This window comes from Amia ocellicauda, chromosome 10 (assembly GCF_036373705.1).
Source record: "Amia ocellicauda isolate fAmiCal2 chromosome 10, fAmiCal2.hap1, whole genome shotgun sequence".
NCBI classification, from domain to species: domain Eukaryota; kingdom Metazoa; phylum Chordata; class Actinopteri; order Amiiformes; family Amiidae; genus Amia; species Amia ocellicauda.
The window spans coordinates 21,219,672-21,241,919 of NC_089859.1; the positions used below are offsets into that span (position 1 = coordinate 21,219,672).

The 22,248-nt window shown below is 40.7% G+C and overlaps 1 protein-coding gene and 1 long non-coding RNA gene across 2 annotated transcripts; both read right to left on the reverse strand.

Moving 5' to 3' along the window:
* Positions 1-1,634: 1,634 nt before the first annotated feature.
* On the reverse strand, positions 1,635-4,924 carry sem1 (SEM1 26S proteasome subunit). The gene is made up of 3 exons (XM_066715507.1): positions 4,755-4,924; positions 3,683-3,776; positions 1,635-1,871 (listed from the first exon to the last, which is right to left on the reverse strand). The coding sequence occupies exons 1-3, from the start codon at positions 4,855-4,857 to the stop codon at positions 1,829-1,831; spliced, it is 240 nt and encodes a 79-aa protein (XP_066571604.1). The 5' UTR covers positions 4,858-4,924; the 3' UTR covers positions 1,635-1,828.
* Positions 4,925-15,453: 10,529 nt separating this feature from the next.
* Positions 15,454-21,690, reverse strand: LOC136759616 (uncharacterized). The gene is made up of 3 exons (XR_010820074.1): positions 21,493-21,690; positions 20,767-20,838; positions 15,454-15,579 (listed from the first exon to the last, which is right to left on the reverse strand). It is a non-coding gene; the product is annotated as an uncharacterized LOC136759616 (long non-coding RNA).
* Positions 21,691-22,248: the final 558 nt, after the last annotated feature.

Genomic DNA, 22,248 nt, shown 5'->3' on the forward strand with positions numbered 1-22,248 from the left:
AGGCACCGTTCCTAGAGGGGGGGAGAAGTCAGAGCTTCTGTAACAGGCTGCCAGTGCGAATATTGAACTCCAGGTTTATATACCTATATTTATAATGTATATACTCTATATGCCAGTGCAAAGTTGCTGTGCACCTTTGTGTATAGTAACACAAACGCTGGGATAGAAACTTAAGTGAATGTCCTTTAAACAAAACACGTTTAGCTTACGAACTCCTATCGGACATTAACTTCTGATATAACGGGTCAGAGTAAGTGAATGTCCATTGAAATCTGTAGATTTTAAAGTAATAAACCGTAACAAGTTAAATTATGCCTTTAAAAACACCAATTTCTCTTTAGTGAGTTATAAGAAATAACTTTTTAGAAATTTAAATTAAAAGATTATTTTCAAGAGGAAATCTAGAGAATTCGGCTACTTTTAAAGAAGTGTAGTAGCGCATGGTGATTTGATATTATTTAAAGGGCTTCATTCATTCATTCCTTCAGATTTCAAATCAGCAGCAGCTTCGGTGATGATCTCCGCTGAAAGAGAGGTTTAACCCCCAGAGCCGGATGAGACGGCGGCGATGAAAGAGCATCTCACATCTGACAGAGGAACGGAGATCACTAAAAATGGGATTTGGGGGCCAAGCTGGATGTACTTAAGAGCAGCCCTGTTCCCCAGCCCCGTGTCACAGGTGGAGCTCATCCTCTAAGCTCTCCCTTCCTTCTCCTGCGCTTAATTACCAGTTTCCCCCTCATTCGCCTCCCGCCCCTCGGCCGCGACTAACGGTGCAGCTCTGGATCTAGGGACCGTGTTCGAGTAGTCATCTCCCAGTGAAACACATCCACACACCAGAGCTGGGGTTTTAATTTCACTGAGCGATCTTAACGGGGGGCAGAATCAAAATGACAACCAATAAAAGGGAGACAGGTGGGGTTGTTGAGGGAAGACCCCCTGCTGGAGAGAGCCTCCGTGGCATCAATTTCACCTCAGTTAATTGAAAGGGACAGAGTCTAAATCCAGCCCTGCTGATTTGCCGGGAGTGCGGCCGAGGGAACGGGCTTCCAGATCTACCAGGAAGACCCGCTGTGAGCTGCCGGCACGGGGGAGAGGAGGCAGGCCCAGGCAGGACGGAGCAGGGAGGCCTGCGGAGAGGGGCTCCCCTCGGTGACAACGGCAAAAGCTCCTGGAAGCCATCAGAGCTGCCTCAAAGCTAATCATTTTCATAGCTTTTGGGCACAATCCATCCAAAAGCTATGAAAATTATCAAATTAGTAAGACAATATGTTCAAAACCTTCAACTGTTACATTTTAAGTCCTCATCTTTCACAACTAAAACATCATGATTTAACAGTTCAAGTCCGTCAGTTGAGCGTTTCACCAGCAACAACTCGTTCTGCCTGTTGGCAACAGAGCCGATGTGGGAGAACTAATAAAAAAAAAAAGATAATTATGACTCGTAGGAGATCGTGCCCATTTCAAAGACCCATCTTTCCCAAATTGTTAGACTTAATCCTTAATTAAACACTGAATTCCAACTTCACCACTAAAGAGCACGTTTGACCACAGACTTTGTAAATAAACAATATATACATATAGACAGTTTATCAACCAAACCCTCAATACAACAGGCGGTTTTCCAAGAAATGTCAAATTCTGTATTTTCCCATTTTTAATTCTTAATTTTTTATTTTTTTTTACAAAAAAAAGAAAACAAAACTGCAGTATTGGTCAACAACATGGATGCTTAATATCTTCGGTCTTCAACGTGTGGCAACAGGACACCATTCCCAATCCTGTGAAAGTCTTATATATAAGTTAAGTCTCAGTGGGCAGCTGAAGACTACGAGGTCTCCATTTTGTAGCCGTGTTTTTCTAGTTCAGCTCTGCGGAAAAGAGAGAAAGAAAAGACAATTAAGTGTTGAGTAGATTATGAATCCAGCTAGAGCTTCACAGGGACAGTAATCAGTGAAGAATGGTCTAATTCAAGATGTCCATATTTGATTAGCAGATGCCTTTCAACATAAGACAATTAATTGTATTTCAATTAGCTGCATTACACCCAGAGAGAAATAATTGAGGACACTGAAGACAACTGAACACCGACAATTTCCCTCTCCTTTCAATCGGTCACTAGAGGTCCTGCAACAGCCAGCATCCGGTCTTTAAAACATGCATATCTGCCCGGACGCTTTGGTTCAGGTTAAGCAAAGCCTAGACAAACTGGCTACACAGTCCCTCAGCCCCGGTGCCACGCTGCGAGGCTGTTGTACCAACATGTTACGACAGGATTGCACTTGTAAACGGATTTCTGTGCTATTGTGTGCTTTGGGGACAAGAAAAAATAAATTAAAAAACCATTAAAGCAATCCGAGAGAAGATAAATCTGAACGTGACATTTCTGGATCGGAACGAAGCGACACCCCCTTGTTCTCTGTCCTCGCTCTCTCTAATAATAAATTTACATCGTGGGGGATTCAGACTAAGTCCGAAACTAGCAATTAAATTAAACATTCCGTGGGCCACAATCCCTTAGAGATAATTACACAACCCCATACAGGCACCAGAATGAATGTTTATCAGCTTGTTTTATGTGTGTTCCCAGTCAATCTAAATCATTTTCAAACGCACGAGCAGATCTCCAATCCAAGGTAGTTCTCTCGTACCGATCCCTAGCATCGGCCACCCCCGTCGTCCGGGAACCGCCAAGTCGGAGGAAAAGATGCCGTCTCCTACAGAAAAATCCAGCCGTATAATTTATGGGATGGCACGGCTATTCATCGAGGAGTCGTTGCGGTTTCAGACCACCTAGAGCACACTGGCTTCGAAGTGGTTTTGCTGTCCTCAAAGACATTACAGCTCTTAAAGAGCTCCTGGGCTCTGTGTTTTGCGCGACCCGCGACCAATATTTAACTTTTATTGTGTTTTTTCATGTTACGCTGCACACGAAAACAGCGACTATTAATAATTGCATTCCTCGCACTAGGAAATGCCGAGTTAAACGACAACAGGGCGCTGTAAATCACAACTTCACAGGGCACTGCACTCAGATGGCACCGGAATGAGCATTTATATTCTTTCAAGGCACGAGTGAGGCAGAGCGGGTTTTATTAACCCCAGACTGTACGACATGCAGGCTGGTCTTCAAAAGCGGTTAACAGAAATTTAAGACTCCAACTTTTTTTGTCTCCAGAATTTTATACTTAAGCACAGAATCTAGAAAAGAGGAAGGAGGTGCGGATTAATCTGTCAGGTTTGTTACCAATTAAAATAGTTTTTAAGACAGTGGTTGCTGAGGATATTCTGCAAACCTGTTATACTAATTTGTCTTTAGCATAGGGTTATAGAGCGAGAGGTAAAAACAGATATTACACAAGTACAGTGTGTGGCAACAAGATAGTTACGTCACAATCAATTGAATACACATCTACTGGACAAGACTTGTACATTTTAAAAGGAAAAAAAAAGTGTCTTTGTAACATTTTCCCGCAGACTTGTTTCATCCAACTTGTGTTATGCGATTCACACACACATTGAATTAACAGAAACACAAAATCCCAAGAAGCACAGCAAAGAAACCTTGAGAGTACGGAGCATAAATGCAAACACAACTGCCGCACTTTCCACAGCGGACTTCTTCCCCAGCAGTGAGGGTCTGTAAAGGCCTGGTAAACGGGAGTCGGGGCAGTTAGCCTACCTGAGCTGGTTCGAGAAGTCGTCCTCTACGTTGTCATCGTCCCAGTTGTCCTCCCACACGTGTGCGTCTTCGTCTTCGTCCAGGCCGGTCCAGTCTGTGATCAAAACCAATCGAGATCATACATCAAAACAAATCGATACTGTATCCGATTTTAATAACTAATATTTCTGTACAGGCAACAATGAGCAGCCTGTGTATCAGGAAGTTCACTTTACAGCAGTTCTCTATGACTTCTTATTTTCATTCATAGCACAGGTTCTTGTACAACTACTCATATTTACAAAGTGACAGTGAATAAAATGAGTTATCACGGGGCAAGCTTCAAGAAACTTTAAAATTGCATATTGTATTAAGAGTAAATAGTTTTACATTATGATTAATTAATTAAGACTGATAGCCGATACAGTACAGTAGAAACTGAGCACAACAACCTGATTGGGTGTCTGTTGCTTCACAAAACATTTAACAAAGTTGCCACCGTTATAAAAAAAAAACCCTATAGAAACAGTTAGTTTACAATCTGGGCTGAACACGACAGATGTGCATAGAAATACTGTGGATGATCAAGAAAAATGTCTCTATGCTTGTGAAAACAGTCACTGGCACATGCCTGGCGTTCTGCACAGACCTGCAGGCCTCCACCAATGGCATCGCTGGGATTGTGCAGATCTGCGCAGCTAGACCAATGGCATCGCTGGGAAAGTGCAGACCTGCGCTGCTAGACTAATGGGGGTCGCCGTGATTCTGCAGATTTGCGCGGCTCGACCAATGGTATCGCTGGGATTCTGCAGACCTACGCTACAAGAAAGCGACCATGTATCTGCCTGACCAATATCGTGTTGCTCATCGAACAGAGCGATGTATCGGAATCTGTGTGACCAGAATTGGATAGTATTAAATACATCCCGCTATACGTGTATATATATTATGTATTTGTTAGTTCAAATGTCCGGCCTGGTCCTAAACCCTCAGCCGCTCATTCATTGCCCTGAGTCACCGCACAGGCCCGGGCTGTGTTTTCACCAGACACTGTGGCATAGGCGGCTATACAGTCACCAGAAAACCGCTTTACCTTCCGCTGGAAACTCCTCAAACTCGTCGTCCTCCTCTAGTAATCCCAAATCCACCGTCTGCTTCTTCTCGGACATGATTTCTGGCTTCTTTACCTCAGACATCCGAAGCGCTGCTGCTGTTCAGGTCTAGGGGCTGACGGGATACTGGAGGTTATGAGGCGGTCCTCCCGCGCAAGCGCAGATCCGACGGTGACTTGCTCTGGTGGAACTGGGTGCATTATGTCTTATGTTCCTTTTGAAGTATACAGTTCTCGGGATAAAACGTACATCCGGGACTGTAACATGATTAGGAAACTAAAATACTAAAGGAAAGCAGAAACTCTCAACAGCAAAATGTCAGACAAAATATGACAAGATATCATTTTATTTAGTTTCTTAGAGGGGCTGTACAATGTTTATTAATTAATTGTGCAATTTTAAACGTTCATTTCTTTAAACGTTGTATTGTATGTCGGCCACACAACTAATCAAGCATTGCAGTATTGTTTTAAAATATATAAAAAGTATGCTTTCATATGCAGTTTACAGCTGATAATATAATACAGATATATTAAGCTATATAATATTATTTATACCTATCTACCTTTACTCTGTTGTTGATGGGGTTAAACCAATACTGTTCCTAGTATGAATTTAGTTAATATAAAGGCAGGTAGTGTAAAATAAACTCTTTGAGATTCCTGATTTATAATAATAATAATAATAATAATAATAATAATAATAATAATAATAATAATAATAATAGGTTAACATCGGGCCATATTAAAAGGTACAGTTGTAGAATAAGTCAGCAGATGCACACTACAGCACTGTCAGCTGTGCAATACAAAGACACTGTGCTGTCAATCACAACCGACTCCAGGAAGTAGAGATATTCCTGGAATGAAATGACATCAATTTTTACAATTTCCAAAAATGCTCTCATTCCCACTTAAGTGTCTCGTTTGAATAGCAAACTTGGTAAACAGCCGGAGCCCAACGTGTACACAAACACAAACGCCATTCCCACACGACCACAAGCACCACACTGGAAATCTCCCGGTCATCTCACTCTCTGACACACTGAGACAAACCCCAAGTTTGGTTTCGATCACTTATTCAATTTTCAAATCATTGAGCAATTATTGTAAGTGTTTACACATGACGGCCCCTCGATTAATCTGGGTAAGAAAAAAAGAGCACGGAAATAAACCACAATCAGAACAAGAAAATAGTCAACCGGAGAAAACAAAAAAGACTGCCGTGCAATGTGAGTGTGTTGAAATAAAACAAAAAACAGACAACAAAACTATATGCACGCCTATTGTTCTGTAGCTTTAAGATTCAGGGGAACACAGACAAGCGGGAACTTATGAAGCGTGTACTTCATTCTCCGGAGCACAGACCACTCCCTGTCTCAGGTGAGGGGCTGGGAAGCAGCTGTAGGATCTGCTTGGCATACCTGAGACGGTGGCGCCGGGTGTCTCTGGGGCCAGACAGCCGGCTGCCCAGACTGACTCCCCGGCCTTTCTTTGGATCTTAGGATGCCTTTCATACAGGTTCCATACCTGATTCACGTTAATTCTGTGCTGGGATCGCAGCCCAGTCTCACAGTCTCTGTTCCTATCGGAGGGATGATCACGACAAACCTTCGGGGGCGGGGGGTGAGGACGCCGTGGAGAGAACGGCCATCATTGCTCTGCCTTTTTCTCGCCCTCCACCCCCCACCACCACCACCACCACCACCACACTCTCCCACCCCTCAGATTAGGGACAGAGCTCCTTGTCTCCCAGGGAAAGTGACAGGATCCAAGACAGGAGCCGGGGAGAGGACAGCGGATTCTCGATTCCCATCAGGAGGTGATTGCCGACTTAAGTAGCAATAGAGTTTCTTGAAGGACTTGTTGACATTTCCCCCGAGTTGAGAAGTAGACTCTGAAATCCCTGTTCTCGTCTCCTGTGAGAACTGGAGACTGTGGATGAAACCAGGAAAGGGGAATGGAAGATGCTGATCAATAAATTACCAGTGAAATCTAGACTCAGATACACGAAGGGCCCACTTTCGTTATGTTTAAAGACTAAACCAGTTCACGTCTGCATCGCCGACTGAGAGATCCTGGTGTTTATTCCCCTAAAAGGTTCAAAGTCACAAGCGTTTGTTGCTCTTCAGGTATAGCTGTAGAGGGTATGCTGTGAACAAACGCTGATTGTCAAAGCTCTATAACGAACTCACTAAATAAAAATAAAAACATGACTGGGATAAAGCGAACAATCATCGTGGATTAGGCAGACTTAATGGTTCAATTAATAAGCTGTATTTCAGAGAAACATGTCAGCTTTGGTCTTAGGAAATCTCTGGCAGCTGATTCCCATCCAGGAAATATCTTCCATGACTGTGTATTAAATTTAATCCGACACCCTCAATATAAGGCATTGTACTGAGTTTAGGACATCTGAGAATACTACAGAAGGTTTCCCGTTCTATAGCAAATCACACTTAAAATGGAAGGAATGAAAATAATAACACAAATAATAAAAATGTAGAAATGTATTTCTGAACAGGAAGTTTTGTATATGTTTCTTTTTCTGTTTCATTCTGTGTATTTCATTCAACGGTGACGTCTGTCAAGAAGAATTTAAGTTTCATATTTTCATCTGTCAGTCTTGAAAAGGTCTGTCATCTGGGGCTTGAAGTACAGTTTGCCAGCAGGCTAATGGCCTTCCACGACAATACAATCTTATATCTGAGCTAGCTGGCTCCGCATAATCCCCCACTTTGCTCCTCAGCAGTCCTGTTATGATCAGGCTTAAGTTGCATATTTTGTTTTTTTTTCTATCAGGTTTTCGCTGATAAATGCTATCAGCGAGAGTGAAATGAAATATGGGGGGTCTAGCTCCTGTTGCAGGGACGGACCGTCACTTTCGGGATTTAAAGAGCAGGTTTGTTCTTTCTGCACAACACAACACTGGACAAGAAGGCCGGCATTGTTGCGCTATTTATTGTGGGGAGCTACAAAAGGCTCTCGGCAACCATTGTGATTTATGCAGTCATTGCTCTTTTGTATCTGATCAAAACATATGCCAAGTGAAACTCAATGCAGGACCAGAAGACTTCATTGCAACCACATTTGTGTTGTGCGCTGAATTTAGCCACCAGTTGTAATTTATAAGCATGTAACTTTGGTAAGATTTATTATTGGCATCTGTGTTTGAGCCTTTCAAAGCATTTATATGAGCCTCTTGCTTCAGAGTTACTCCTCAGAAAGCAGCAAATAAATACATGCAAAGCGTATGAAAAAAAAGCCTTGGAAAATAGTGTATTTTTGAATATACATATCATTTTTGCACTGCTCCTTTTTCTCATTTTGAATTTCACTTTAGATAAGATATAATTGAAGATCAGATGGCACGGGAAAGAGTGACCCATTTACAATATGAAGGTGATAGTCAATCTGTGAGAAAAATATACATTGTGTGCCGTTTGTATAGAGCAGATTCACAGAATAGTTACTCCAAAGCTAATTTCAATATAGCCTCACACTTCTTGCCACTTCAATCGTCCTTCCAGTTGTGGAACAATGTCATGTAATTATACTTCCTCACACTGTGCTGAAGCAGCAGGAAAGCCAGCCAATGATAATATGAGCTGCGGATTGTTATGCAGAGTTGAACGTACAGTTGGACAGGGTAGGAGTCATCCAATCTGCAATAGGAATGATGCGTTTGGGTTTAGAAAACATGTTCGATGCCACCAAATAAATACTTTTATACCTCTGAAATGTAAACAAAGTAAATTCAATTACAATTTTGCTGAACTCAAATATCACTGTGCCATACGTGCGTGTATATAACGGGCTCAAAATGATTTCTCTGCACAGCGTTAGACATAACATAATAAATAAGGCATACTATGTCATATATTCAGTGGTGTATTGCAACGAATACAACATTGTTAACATTGTATTCTGATGTTTACACGTTTCACAACATTTTATTTTTTACCGCCAAGCTTAGCTTCCGTCGATCCGCTCACGATTTTCCTCAGTTTTGTTTGCAACTTCCCTGGTTATACCAAGGATTTTTCACATTCTAGAATCACTTGTGAATTTAAATATGAGTCTGAATTCTAACTTTGATCATAGAGTTGAAATAAAATTCATCATCTGTGTAGAAAATACTCGATTATACCTGCTTTTCCATCTAATCTCGTTTATTTTGCCCTGGGTATCACGTCATATTTTGTCTGTTGTATGTTGGTGTGTAATGTCCTCTGCAAGCTGAATGGGGGGAAATTAAGTCAGGATATATATTAATGCCAAACCAGAGTTCTTTGCTGTTAAGTTACAATGCAGCACTAATTTGCCTCTCCTTCACACTTCCTGGTGATGCTTTTAAGATGTACTACAGGGTTAGTAATTTTAAAGGGCAGCTCATTTATCCTCTTTTCCTCAGAGTCATGTGGTCTAATTCTTACAGAAGCCAATAAACTTCAGTTTCTACTGTCTAACGTAACCTGATATTATGATCCTGTCCGTGTGGGAGGATAACCCAGTTAGATAAAGGACTGTAACAAAAATATACCTGACCAGCATTACACACAGAAACACGTCCTGCAAATCAGACACGAATAAGGGTGAGTTCGGGTTTAACAATATGTGTGGACACCTTTTTAAATGCATCTATTTTACTTTATTTTGTTTTACGTCATACAACTTAGGACTCAGATTGTGCATTTGTCTGCCTTTCTTCTGAAAATTCGCCACAACACATCTGCAAACCTCTTGCTGTGAAGGAGAGCTAGCATGTGTCTGATGACTTCAAAATAAAAAGTTGGTTCTGTGCAAGTTTCTTTCCTTCTTCTTTCTGTTTTCTCCCGGTTCCTGCAGGTCACGGTCTGACAGCCTCAAGTGCCCGTCCTTCAGCAGGCCGTTGGAGGAGTGATGAAGTAGTCTGCTTTAATACCTCCTCATTCTTCATCTGTCATTCCTGAAGTATTAAGAACAAATGACATAACATGCCTTAGGTGATACTGATGGCTTTCATTGTGGGGTACTTATCACCGGCATCCTCTCTGGCCGGGCTGGATACGTGCTAATGAAATTTAGCGAGTGCTCTGCGGTTCAGTTCTACGAAGACGCTGCGAAAACGAGTCAAGCACCTTTTGACATAAAGAAAGAATTTGGTTTTAGTATTTTATGTTTTGCCCACTTCTTGGCTTCGGTCTCGGTGTAACCAAGACTCAGGTGAAGATCACGGCATCATGAAAGAAAGCATCATCTTTCTACACACAGGATAGTGTCTGTACTGCAGCACAGAAAGGATAAATCAGACAGTTTGGGATCGCTGAAACTTTTATTTTGGTTTGAGGAAATAATGCAAAATGCAAAAAGATAAACTAAAGAAAGGAAGATTCTCATTGAAATATCCTCAGTGATGGGGGAGGAATAAAACCTAGATTGAATTTCTCAAGTGGCCACAAAATGCTGACGCTCAGAAGTCATGAGTTTTTCAATCACTGTGATCTAAAAAAGGAAATATTCGAAGTTCTGTCATTTGCTCTTATAATGCACTGCATTTTTTTAACAAACTGCCCTCGGAACACTATGGGTTGTCTGTTCATGAAGTTAATATTTTCTTTGATGTTTTATTTATTTATTTATCTTGTTTTGCTGGCACTCATTTACAGGCAATGTAAGGATTCCAAAATAAATTACCTTCAACTTCTCCTGATATTGAATCGCTGATGAAAAAATTATAAGAACATAATAAGCGAGAAGAATCAAACAAATGATGTGCCATTAACCCAATTTAATAAGAATATTCTTTGACAACACTGTGGTTGAGTCTGAGCCGGTCTGCATTATTATCCTCATTATTAATAGACCCCAACCACCGAGAACAGACATGTTTTGCTGCTCCATGCATCCTTGAAATGGTACCAGGGGTCACACATGTGGCACTGCAACATAACAGTCAAATTATTGGTAATTTATCTCGTACATTGGATGTTTTTAACCTTCATTAGACTTAAACAGAGCAGTGTGTCAGCGTGGGTTTCACTGAAAGAAGTTCCACGTCCAATACACTTAACTGAGCCGAGAAATAAGTGTGGGAATTTAATGCCGTTTTGTTCATGGAGGTTTATTAAAAAGCAATAATCTCTTCAGCGGTAGAAGTATATATTTTTAAACAGCACTCGTGACGTGCTCAGCTGGGGCCTGTGAACCGCGCCAGTGGAGTGCGTCTGTCAAGCTGAATAAATAATCACATTTAAATGCGTTTTTTTTTTTTTTTCAAATCTGAATATCCAGTCTCCTACACAGATTCACACATCTGGAAAATGAAGTTTTTCTGCTACATATTCCGCACAGATTGGCACAGATTGTGCATCAAGCAGAAGCAAACAGTGCAGTTTACACCACAAATCCTAGGAATTCAATTAAAACAATCCATTGGCTTTACAAATTCCCCTCCGGCCAGAGCTTTAATCAGCGTGTGATATATAACTGTAGTGGGAAGACAACAATTCTCCTTTTCATGCTTTGTTTTGTATTTGTGTCTGTTACCACTGTTTCATATCCCGATGGAAGTTTTTAAGCCGTTTTAATTCCTCAACGTTCTCCAATGCCTTTGAATATTATCGTTTACTCTTCCTTGCATTGTTTTTACCGTTAAACAACTTCAAAGGTATTAATAATACTCTGTAAGTTCGGACGCTAATATGGGAGAAGAAAAAAAAAAAGTCCAGAACATGTGGCTTGCATTGCAATCTTAGTGATTAGGTTGATTGATAAATGAACCTCTCTTCTTTCTGGGAATGGGTTTGGGGGCTTTAGCTCTGGACTTCATCCAGGAAGCCCCTAACAGGCCCTGATTAAGTTGTTATATTTAAAAGGAAAGGATGCATTGCTGCTCTCTAATTGTCACCTCGGTGGGTGTTTGCTGGGGCGGGGAGCCCGGCTGGGTCTGCAGCGGTGCAGCCCGGGCGAGGGGAGCCCGAAAATCTGCCCCCATCCAGGACCTCAACCGACATGTTTTCACAGCTTGGATGGGTAATTTAGAAATGCAGTTATTAGTATTAGAGCAATTTGTGACTTAAATGTCACCAGTATGTCTTTGTCTCCCCAGTCTGGTCCATTCTTCATGATCAAATGCTTCAGAAATATATTTAAATTCTCTGCGTCCGTTTCCTTCTCGTCTTTTTCTTGGAGAGAATTTGTGATGAATAAAGGTTTGTTATCTGCACATTCGACTACTCTATCGTCTATTTCATTCCTGTCTCCATATCCATATTGACCAACTAAAGATCTTGTCATGTTGTTTTCCAGTTCTTGCACTGAAGTCTTCCAGGATGATTTTAAAGTGAGCTCTTCCTGTTTCATGTAGTTGTCCTATTTCTTCATAAACATCTTCTATCTCTTTGTCGGAGTGTCTTGGTGTAGGTGCCCATGCTCGGATGATCTGGAGTCGATCTCTCATTGTTAGCCATAACTCGCCACGTTGGCCAGACGGGTTGCCGAGCACTGCCGTACTTAGATTTGTTAATCAGATGTTTATCTCTTGAATACAGTTATATTTCACCTTTTACATCCATCTAGATACTTTCTCCACAACAACATACGGTTTACTGGGGTCAGTTTATGCAATGACTCTTACAAAGCTACAGGAAGAACCTTCGGCTGTGAATAAATGTGAACATTGTGCATTAAGACAAAATGGATGGATATGGATTATAGTCCTAATAAAATGAGCAAAATCCAACAGGACTTTCAAAAAGATGTAATTTAATTCTGCAGCACCGTAAGACTTCAAACATCATGAGCATTAACTGCAGAAATCCTTAAAGCTTTATTTATTTTAATTTCATTTCACTTTCAGAATTTTTACGGTTATTAAAATAACCCATTTCCACGTGTGTAAATGTAGAGAATTTTTTTCCCCACACTAAAGTCAAAGTACAATCAAATAATACAATTGATGGTGGGAAGGGTTCTGCTAATTGAAATGGGGGCTTGATGGCTTCTTTTAAGTAATTATTTGAAAGCAAGCGGAATCCAGAAGGGTTAAAATAAAGCCACAGCTTTCTCAACAAGGCTTCCATCATTATTCTGACACAATCAAATAGTAGCGACTCCGCGGCGCGCGCTTATTATGCAGATGCCCCCACTGTGAAAATGGTTTAATGAATGAACACAGACGCAATCATCGGGATGGAGTCACCTCTTGGATTCCTCCATTGTATTACTCACAGGTCTCCGTGGTTTATTAGTCTGTATGGGGTATATTGAAGAACACGGCAAACCTGACTTTTTTTTTCTCTCCCGGCTGCGTTATGCTCAATGGAAAAAGGGCAGGAAGTTATCTTGGATGTAAAAATTCATTTGATTGAAATGAAAAAAGTTTGTTTATTATCAAAAAGAAAAAAACACTGCTGTGAGAACATACCAGGAAGGTACAGCTGTACAAAAACTCAGTATTAGGACAAGTTAATTATCAAATCCGTCTCAGTAGAAGCTTATAAAGCAAAAGTCGTGTCCCAGAATGCAACTTTGCAACCCACGTTTTTTTCTCACAACAAACAATTGTGGTAACATACAAAGGACATCTCTGCTGGTGCATTTCCAGCTAACGAGGATGCATCAGAATATTCATACTCTCAGGAGACCTACAGGAAGATCACACACATATATCCATGTTATCTGGTACTCAAGAAGAGATATAAATTGTGGAGGGTGTACCGATGTCTCAATTTGAAAGTGAGCACAGGAGTTGTAATCTCCAGCTGTGGGCAAGAAACCAGCGGCCATTCCTGAAGGACGGCTACGGGCAGATCTTGAGAAATCTGCTCAGCCAATGCCTGGCAATTAAGCAGTCCAGACCAGTCCTGGAACATAACAGATGACACATGGGCAGCTGAAGGGGAAAGTGGTGATTTGTCATAATGCCTTTCGCAGAATTAACACCATCAAGGACCCAATTTAGAGTTCTCCTAAGTTAATGTTCAGAATACAGAATAACGCTGCCCTTTGGATTCTGTTAATTATTTAAGTCAATTTCTCAAGACTGCCCTGTAAGAAACTTGATTGTCAAAGGAGTACTTAATCAGCCACGATTATCTATATTTGGGAAAGCTGAACAGAGATGAGAAAAGCACACACAACACTTTTTTAGTAACAAGTTAAAGCCATGAAATAATGATACTTTTAAACACAACCCCTTTTGAGCAACATACATGCGACTCACAAAGAAAACAGGAGCAAATATAGAAATAATGCCAATTACATTATTGGCAATCCTCTGCAGTTACTATAGATAGAGATGTTTAAATATCTTATTCCTGGACTCCAGTATAATGAGGTATAGAACTGGCACTTTCTAAAGTAAATCAATGTCCCTTTGACGACTCTGAGGACTAATTTAAGGAAATGTTACAATGCTTTGAAAAAGGACTGATTGATTTTGTTTTATTGAACTGATACATTGTGGATTCTTCCGGCGTTTGACTGCTTTTCCATGCAATTATGCACATTGTTGTGTTTCTCAATACAGGCCTGTGTATCTGGCAGCTGTGTTGCGTTTCCCCTGTTTTGACTGCACATTTCAATGCACAGGTTTCTATTTTCTATTATGGTTTGTTTTGCAGAGAATAGTCCCATTTCACTCCGGAGGGGCTCCAGTGGGGCGGCTCTCCTCTGTGTTTCACTGCCAAGCGCTGTTTGTTTTGGCTTCTGCAAACTTTATGAAATCTTTTTTAATTTAAGACTTTTGGAATCAAGCTTTTTATTCTTGAATGGGACGTTTGATATAATTTATAGCCTATAAACCGGCAAGAGGCCGTGCAAAAAGGGATCCAAATGTGCAAGGGAGCAAACATTGAACACAACTCGAAAATTGGTTAGTTGTCTCCTATAGAAGCATGTGTCTGTGAATGTATGTGTGTGTGTGTGAGAGAGAGAGAGACATAAAATGACCAGAACACACGACATCAATGTAAGAATTCATGTCCCCTCATTACTCTTCTTCTTATTCAATCTTCTTTGGACTGGTGAATATTATTAATTATTAATAACAGTTAATAGCATTGTAATAACAATTAATGAACAGTAAAGGACTGTAAATAAACCCAGCAGTTCCAGATTAGATTATTATTACCACACCCTTGCTTGTGTTAACAAAGTGTTACATCACATGTGCGTAACACTCTCTCATGCAATCTAAACAGTGCGCCCCACTTGCGCAGCCACAACAGAGGAGAGCAATTTCCCAAACAACGCAGAATTGGATGGTTTCAGTTCATGTTTATGTTTATGTAATGTAGCCGATCTACACTCTCAGTCTAAACTGGTAATCAGGGCAGGGGAGATGTGTAAAGTATGCCAGCTCTGGGCCCACCCTTCCCCGACTCACTGGTCTCTTTATTGTGGCGGTGAACTCGGCTCGCCGCTGCACCAAGAGGAAGGGAAGGCCAGAGATAGCGTGACCAATTCCTGCCTCTCAGACGCGCTCCCTCCTCAATGCTGCACTTGTTTCGAGGGGAGATGGACAAGCACAGACTTTCATTTTTTTTTGTTTGTACAAATAACGCCTTTTATACGCCCCGAGCCCAGACTGCGAGCTGCGTGGTGCTGCCGACGGCGGCTTCACTGCCGAGGAGAAGAAGGGTTAATTGGTGTGGCTGCATGACCTCAGAGATTGAATTCTTATTCATTTCTTCCCGTATGAGCTCTTGTGCTCTGAAATAGCTTTTTATAGAGCTGTTCTTCCTCCCTCTCTCTCTGTCTCGGTGGGCAGCGCGCACGCTCTCTCTCCCAGCTGGTAAATATCGCCCGTTCAGTGGCCTGGGAGCTGTAAAATGATGTAAATAAATTAGTGTCAATTACACAGAGATGTAGTTTAGTAGCTGAGTTATCTGCCAGCTCTGTGTAGTTTGCTTTACATGCTGGAAGCCAACAACATCTGTACAGAAGAAACCCTTTATAAATTATGTTATTGCCTTTTGCTAAACTTAACAGTAAATGTGCGTGTAATATTGTCACCTTCATTTTTTAATCTGTATTTAAATAGAAGTTCTGCTGTAATTATATTAATTCAACACTGAACATTAGTATCTCTGATTTTTATTCCCATTTTACACATTTGCATCTCTCAGTTATGCTGATTTGTACAATTGATTTCCAGTTGTATATAAAGCTTGCCAAGTGTTTGAAAGATGTAAATATAAATGGTTTCCTATGAATCTGGCAGCTACAATAAGGTCAACATGATGCAATCATTTATAGTGTTGTCATTACAAACCAAATAAATTACATAATAACAGCCACTCTGTAAATGATTGTTTTTTGCTTCCTTTTACTACATTTAACCAAATCTTATTCTGCTAAAAAATAATAAGATTACATCAGGATCTTGGAAGAGAAAAAAAACGATTTACATCTTAAACAGAGAAAACAAAAAAAAGGTTGTTTGTCTGAAATGGAGGAAATGTGACTATTAGAACAAATTACAAACTATTCAATAATTACAGGATGATTGTGTTCAAGCACTGCGGTTTAAATATGTCCATAATTTCAGTTGACCGAGTGAATTTCAAAGTTTTTATCTCCAGCGTGTCAAGCATGTTGTTGTTTTTTTCAGTTTGTATCAAAGGTTTCTTGTTTTGTGACGTTTACATTTAAACAACACAAAAACACTGGATATTATCATGTAAGAACATACACTGTTGTATGGGTTAATACTTTTAAAACGATTAATTGGTTCCAGTCACTTACAAAAACACACAAGTATTTCACAATTTGTACTCACTGTTTACCACAAACTACTGGTACAAATTGTAATTCAATACATGTGTAAAAAGTCAATATATTATATATTTACCTTTACTGAACTTCCTAACACAGAGGGGAGGTAAACAAAACTGCAAACTTGTAGTTTACTTAAGGTGTAATCCTGCTTCTATTAGATGTATTACATTTATTAAGGATTACATTTTAAGGAACACTAAAATACACACAGGGTGACTTGACCCGGTGAGTCAATTGTTTTCTGGATTCAATGGTATGAAATATGAAGAAACAGACTTAGCAAGAGACCATGTAGATCTGGAAAACCATACTGTATTCATTTATTTGTTTGTTTGTTTGTTTATATAAAGTTAAAAATGAAAAAGTGGGGCTGCTTTTGCATTAGAGAAAAGACAAGCTGTATTTAAAACTATAATTGATATTAGTTTTTATATATATTTAGTTTCTACTATGATCAGCCTGCCTCACTACCCCTCTACCTCTCTCCCTCTCTCCTGCATTTATTTCTCTCTCTCTCTCTCTCTCTCTCTCTCTCTCTCTCTCTCTCTCTCTCTCACGCTACATACACAGAAAGCGATGGAGTGGCAGTTAAATGCTTACAGCCCCAATATCTTAGCCATCTCCACTGTTTTCTTTCGGCTGATTCAGTGTTCGAGGCAAACTGTGAAAAGCGATTGCTGATAAATATGCACAGTTTAATGAACCCCACTTATTCACCTAAACTGATCACCAGACAACACCGTTTCAGACGAAGGATGTGAAACCATTCCTCTAAAACTGTAAGCTCTGCAATTGCAATTCTACGCGATTAACATACATGAACATTTAAATGAGCAAACAGTGAAACGTGCATCAGGCATCGCTGCTATATTAGCAGTTTTGACAAGTCTTCCTGTTTATTGAGCATGTCCAAGCCTTTTATTGACTCATAAACTCAGCACCCCGAAAACTTATTGCCTGGCTCGTACAGCAAAGTATTTTTTTCCCTTCTTGGGTCAACATACGGAAATACTTACACATTCATATTGTTCTGCGTTACCCGTAGTAACCAGCTTGGATAACTCTTTTATGGGTCTCTAATTAAAGGTTTATTTATTACACATCTTTCAGAAACTGTTTTCTACAATATTATGAAGGTTTCATTTTTATAACGATCGGCTGCGACGGCTGAAACAAGAGAGATCATTGTTGGGGCTCAGGTTACCGGCCCTCTGTCAGCAATCGCAAGCCGATACGGCCTGAGAACAGGCGAGCGTTTCTTCCCTCGGCCTCTGAAGTAAATTTCTCGACGCTGAGACAAACATGAGTAAGCAGTGCACTTGTTTGGTTAAGACTCTTAGCCTTGACCTCCATCTTTACACCCTTGTCCTTTTATTAATCACGTGTTTCCGGAATCAGACGGCATATTTGGTGGGAGAGAGAGAGAGAGAGAGAGAGAGAGAAAATTGTTCTGGGACTGAGCGGGTGTTACGTGCCAGACGGTCCAGCCCAGATGACAAATAACCCCCGCGTGACAACAAGGTTCATCCAGCTGGTTGGCCCTGTGCTCCGTGATTGATGGTGTTGATGTTCCTAATCGGCCTCAGATAGGCCAAGCAAAGGAATCACAATAACGGCCTTTAGATTTGCACGGCAGATAGCAGGAAGGGAAGAGGGAGCCACGGACGGTTCCCAGCCTATTTCTGCGCCGAGGATGCCGCCACCATTATGTCTAATCTCACCCTTTCGATGTGGTTTCCTCAGAAGTCACATAAATGCTCCTTCCTGTGTGGGAGGAAGTACAGTTGGATGCGAGGGCAGGTGAATCCTTGCGCACATCGCCTCTCAGACCCTGCATTTATGTTTCTAGATGGCGTTTCAGCTGCTGCTACTGTTGCTGCTAATTCTACAACAATTGTTACCAAAAACAATACCAGCAACGAGAGCTTTACTACAGTTCTGTGCCGTGTAAATCAAACGGCGAGGCTTTGATCAGCACGACTGCCAGCTGGGGGTATTTAATTAGAAACAGTAACCCCACCACATGCAAAGATCTCTAGTGTCATTTAGTGCTCTGATTAATGCTGAAGGAATGGGGAATGTTGCCTGAGATCTTTGCAAACGAAATACACACACATACATGTGAATGTGTGTGTGATTTACTACATGGATAATATGTTTTTCTCTATTCCAGTTCATACATATATACATACATAAAGGAGAGAGTATATATGATAGGTCTACCTGGTCTAAATCCAGATATTTGGAGCATATCTGTTGATACATTTGGCATTTCATTGCACCCGAGTTTCCCACGTACTTCACTGTAGAAGAGACGAAGCGTTTATCATCACACTTCAAACTGAGCATTTAGTTAAATGTACACACTTTGCATTAAGTGTCGATGTTCAATTCAATGACTGAGTGAGAGATTTATATCTAAATCACTGCATACGTGTGACACCACGGGCAACACTAATCTCATAATTATTATAGAGATTAAAAAAACATATGTGTTGGGATCATAGGATATATAAATACACATGTGTGTGTTTTTAGCATTTAAAGATTATTTCCTGGCACAAAACAAGCATGAGAAAAACACTTCCTGTAGAACATACTTGCTCTCGTGTGTTTGCTGTGCTTTTTGCTTTGATTTTAAAGGCCAGCTTTTAAACATTTATTTATTTTTTAGGAAGAATGCGATTTACAGTCCTTTCGTTGGAGGGGAGGACTGAAGGGCAGCTCTTTGAGTCCTCCCGCCCGGGCCTCGAGGCTCATGCAATCCCTCTCTCTGTGAAGTGCTCCTATTGTCTGCGGACCTCTCCTCTGCCGCAGTGCTTCTTCAGACAGCCCCGCCAGACGCTCAGCCGAGCCACATCTTTGTTTTCCCTTGACATGTGTGCAATTTTCATCGTTTCTGAGCAGAGCTGACCTAAAATTCCTTGATAATTTCCCTTCTTCTTTCTGGTGCCCTCACGTGCCCCAGAAGCACAAACATCTGAGGGACCTCTGGGCAGCCTCACATCTGCTGGCTTCTGGCCTGCAGCTCATCGTGTGGTGTATTGTTAACAGCAGGTGGTGGTTGTGTGAGATGATTAGCATATGGTCATGGTCTTCGCCTAATTCCACTCTCTCCCAGGGAAGAGCGCAGGACGCTCGGCAAACGCACAGCCGAGGATCGCAGCCGTGGAAAAACAAGCCCGTTAATAAATTGTTCAGTCATAGAAGTATAAGAATGGAACTTGTTACAGAGTGTCTTTTTTCCCCTCGTAAAAGGGCAGCCGCTTTTATATTTAGTTTTATTTTGATTTGATTTGTTTTATCGTTTGTCTGATCGCTTGTCTTTTAAATGTGCACAAGAAAGGGGAAACACCAGAGGGTCTGAACAGATTTTTGGGCAGACATTTCAAGCATTTGCTTTTCAAAGAATATAGTTTGTTTATTTGACAGCAGCGGCTAGCAAGGGGACTAATCTTTTCAAAGTGTATTTTGCTCTGATTTATACTGACTAAATCATAATCGCACATGGAGTATCATTAGTAATGGCAATCATGTTATAAATTGCCTCCAAATATGTCTTGTGGGTTGCCGTTGTTGTGTGGTAAATGATGTTGATAAAACCAAGGGCGGGGTTATTTGCTACTGGATCTGTTCTCTTGAATGTTTTGGAAACAGTGGGACTTCCCTAAACGAAGAAAGTGGGAACAGCCCCGGTTCACTTTCCAGGTTAAAAATGTGTCCCAAAATGCCATGAATAATTATGCGAAAGGACCACATACATCGCAGCTAATCGATTCCATAACTTATCAACATGTGTGCTTTATTAATGGGGTTTGAGGAGGCAGTAGGAGCCGAGTCTTTTGGTGTCTACTCCGAGGAGCTTGTCTGTTATGGATTAAAAAATAACAATGTGGGTGTCACTGTACTATCCAACATTTCAACCATGAAGGAAGCCCGAGAGACGCTGACTTTTTCTTTTTTTTTTTTTTTTTCAGAAATCGCACACATTGCCTGATGCAAGCGAGGAATGATTCACGTTTTAACCCCAGTGCTACTACTAACGTTTGTGTAGCGTCACAAACGGTCTTTCAAAGAACAATTGTTTGAAGGCATTTAAATGTAACGTGTAGATCCTTATGTAAGCGTCACCCCCCCCCCCCACCCCACCCCGCCATGCGAGGGGTCTGTGTTCATTTCAATCTCAAAATAAATACATTAAAATCCTTATAGTTTTAGATAATAAACGTACCTGCGGCCTTCACACGATGATGTCACGTCTAGACTACGATGATTTGGGATCCCAGATCGTCTATGGAAGACACTGCAGAAAAGAAAAAGGAAAAAGTACTTGATTGCCTTTATTTGCACTGCAATTTATTTTGTGTATTGCATAGCATAATTTTTCCTGTGATTTTTCAATTGTTTTCCCACTTAAACCAAGCGTGGCACCATGCAGTCTCTTGTGTTACTGAACCCGGTGGACAAAACCCGAACAACCCAACTGAAATAAAATTATTAAAGATGTCGGATTTGTTTAATGTATTGATACGTTCACAGTGCTTACGCCATAAAACACATGGGGAAATGAAACCCTAAATGTAAGGAATAATTCATAATTCACATTGTGAGAAATCCCTCAGGCTATAAACTGACTTTAATGCTTTCCTAAATCAACACAACTACACACCTGTAAGACAAACCTGCTCTTTAGTGGGAACACAATTCTGATTGTAGTTTCCTAAAATTGAGAACATAACAACAACACAGTACACAATGATGTGGCTAGTTTGCTTGAGGTAGACATACAGTTCTTAAAGTAGCTTATAACATGTTTACAGGAGGCGTGGAAAATAAATCCCATAAACTGGGAGCTAATTTCACACACACACACCCCCCTCAAAAAAACGAAGAAGAGAAAAGAAAACGAAAGTCTTTATGAAAGAGGTTAAAGATACTTCCAAAAAACATGACCTACCAGTATCCGGTATCTAATCTCTTTTGTCCATTCATGAGTGCCGGAGCTGCAGGGCATTGTTTTAGGATGCACGAAGGAAAGGGCCAGACTCTTTGATGCTTAGATGGAGAGATGTATGGTCTCTCTCTCGCGCTCTCGTAGAGTCACACAGTAGTAATGGTGAGGGGGGGCAGAGACTCCTTATCTGGGACTGGGAGCTTTCTGCTGGGCGAAGAGGTTTTAATTTTAGTTGGTTTTTATTTACCTCAATGGGAAAATAAAATGCACTCATTCAAGCTGCAGTAACATGTATATGTCAAAGCAGCTCTGCAACACCAAGCAAACAGACCATGCTGTTAAGATTAGTTGTATTTTATTTGTATTTGCTTACAGAACACTATACTAAATATCTGGCACATGGCTAGATGCTTTTGTGTAATTTATCAGATATGAAAGGGGCTGCAAAAACAGCATTATGGCCTCTGGAAGTCTTACCTAGATCTGTCTATGATATTCATTTTGGATTGTGCACATAAGGACATGTAAAACTTTGCCTATACAGCAGAAGCAGGTCCTCACCTGAATTTCAATTCAGATCTTAAACTTTACAATGAAGAAGACTTTTAAAGAAAATCACTTAAAAGGAAACGGTTTTGTTTGGTTTTTCTAAGCCCTGGAGTTAATACAGGTGGATAGAGAACACCATTCCCCACAGGAGAAACCTGAAAACATTGTTCCTCAACCAATTTGTTAAAACAGGTCAATACTTCTATCCTG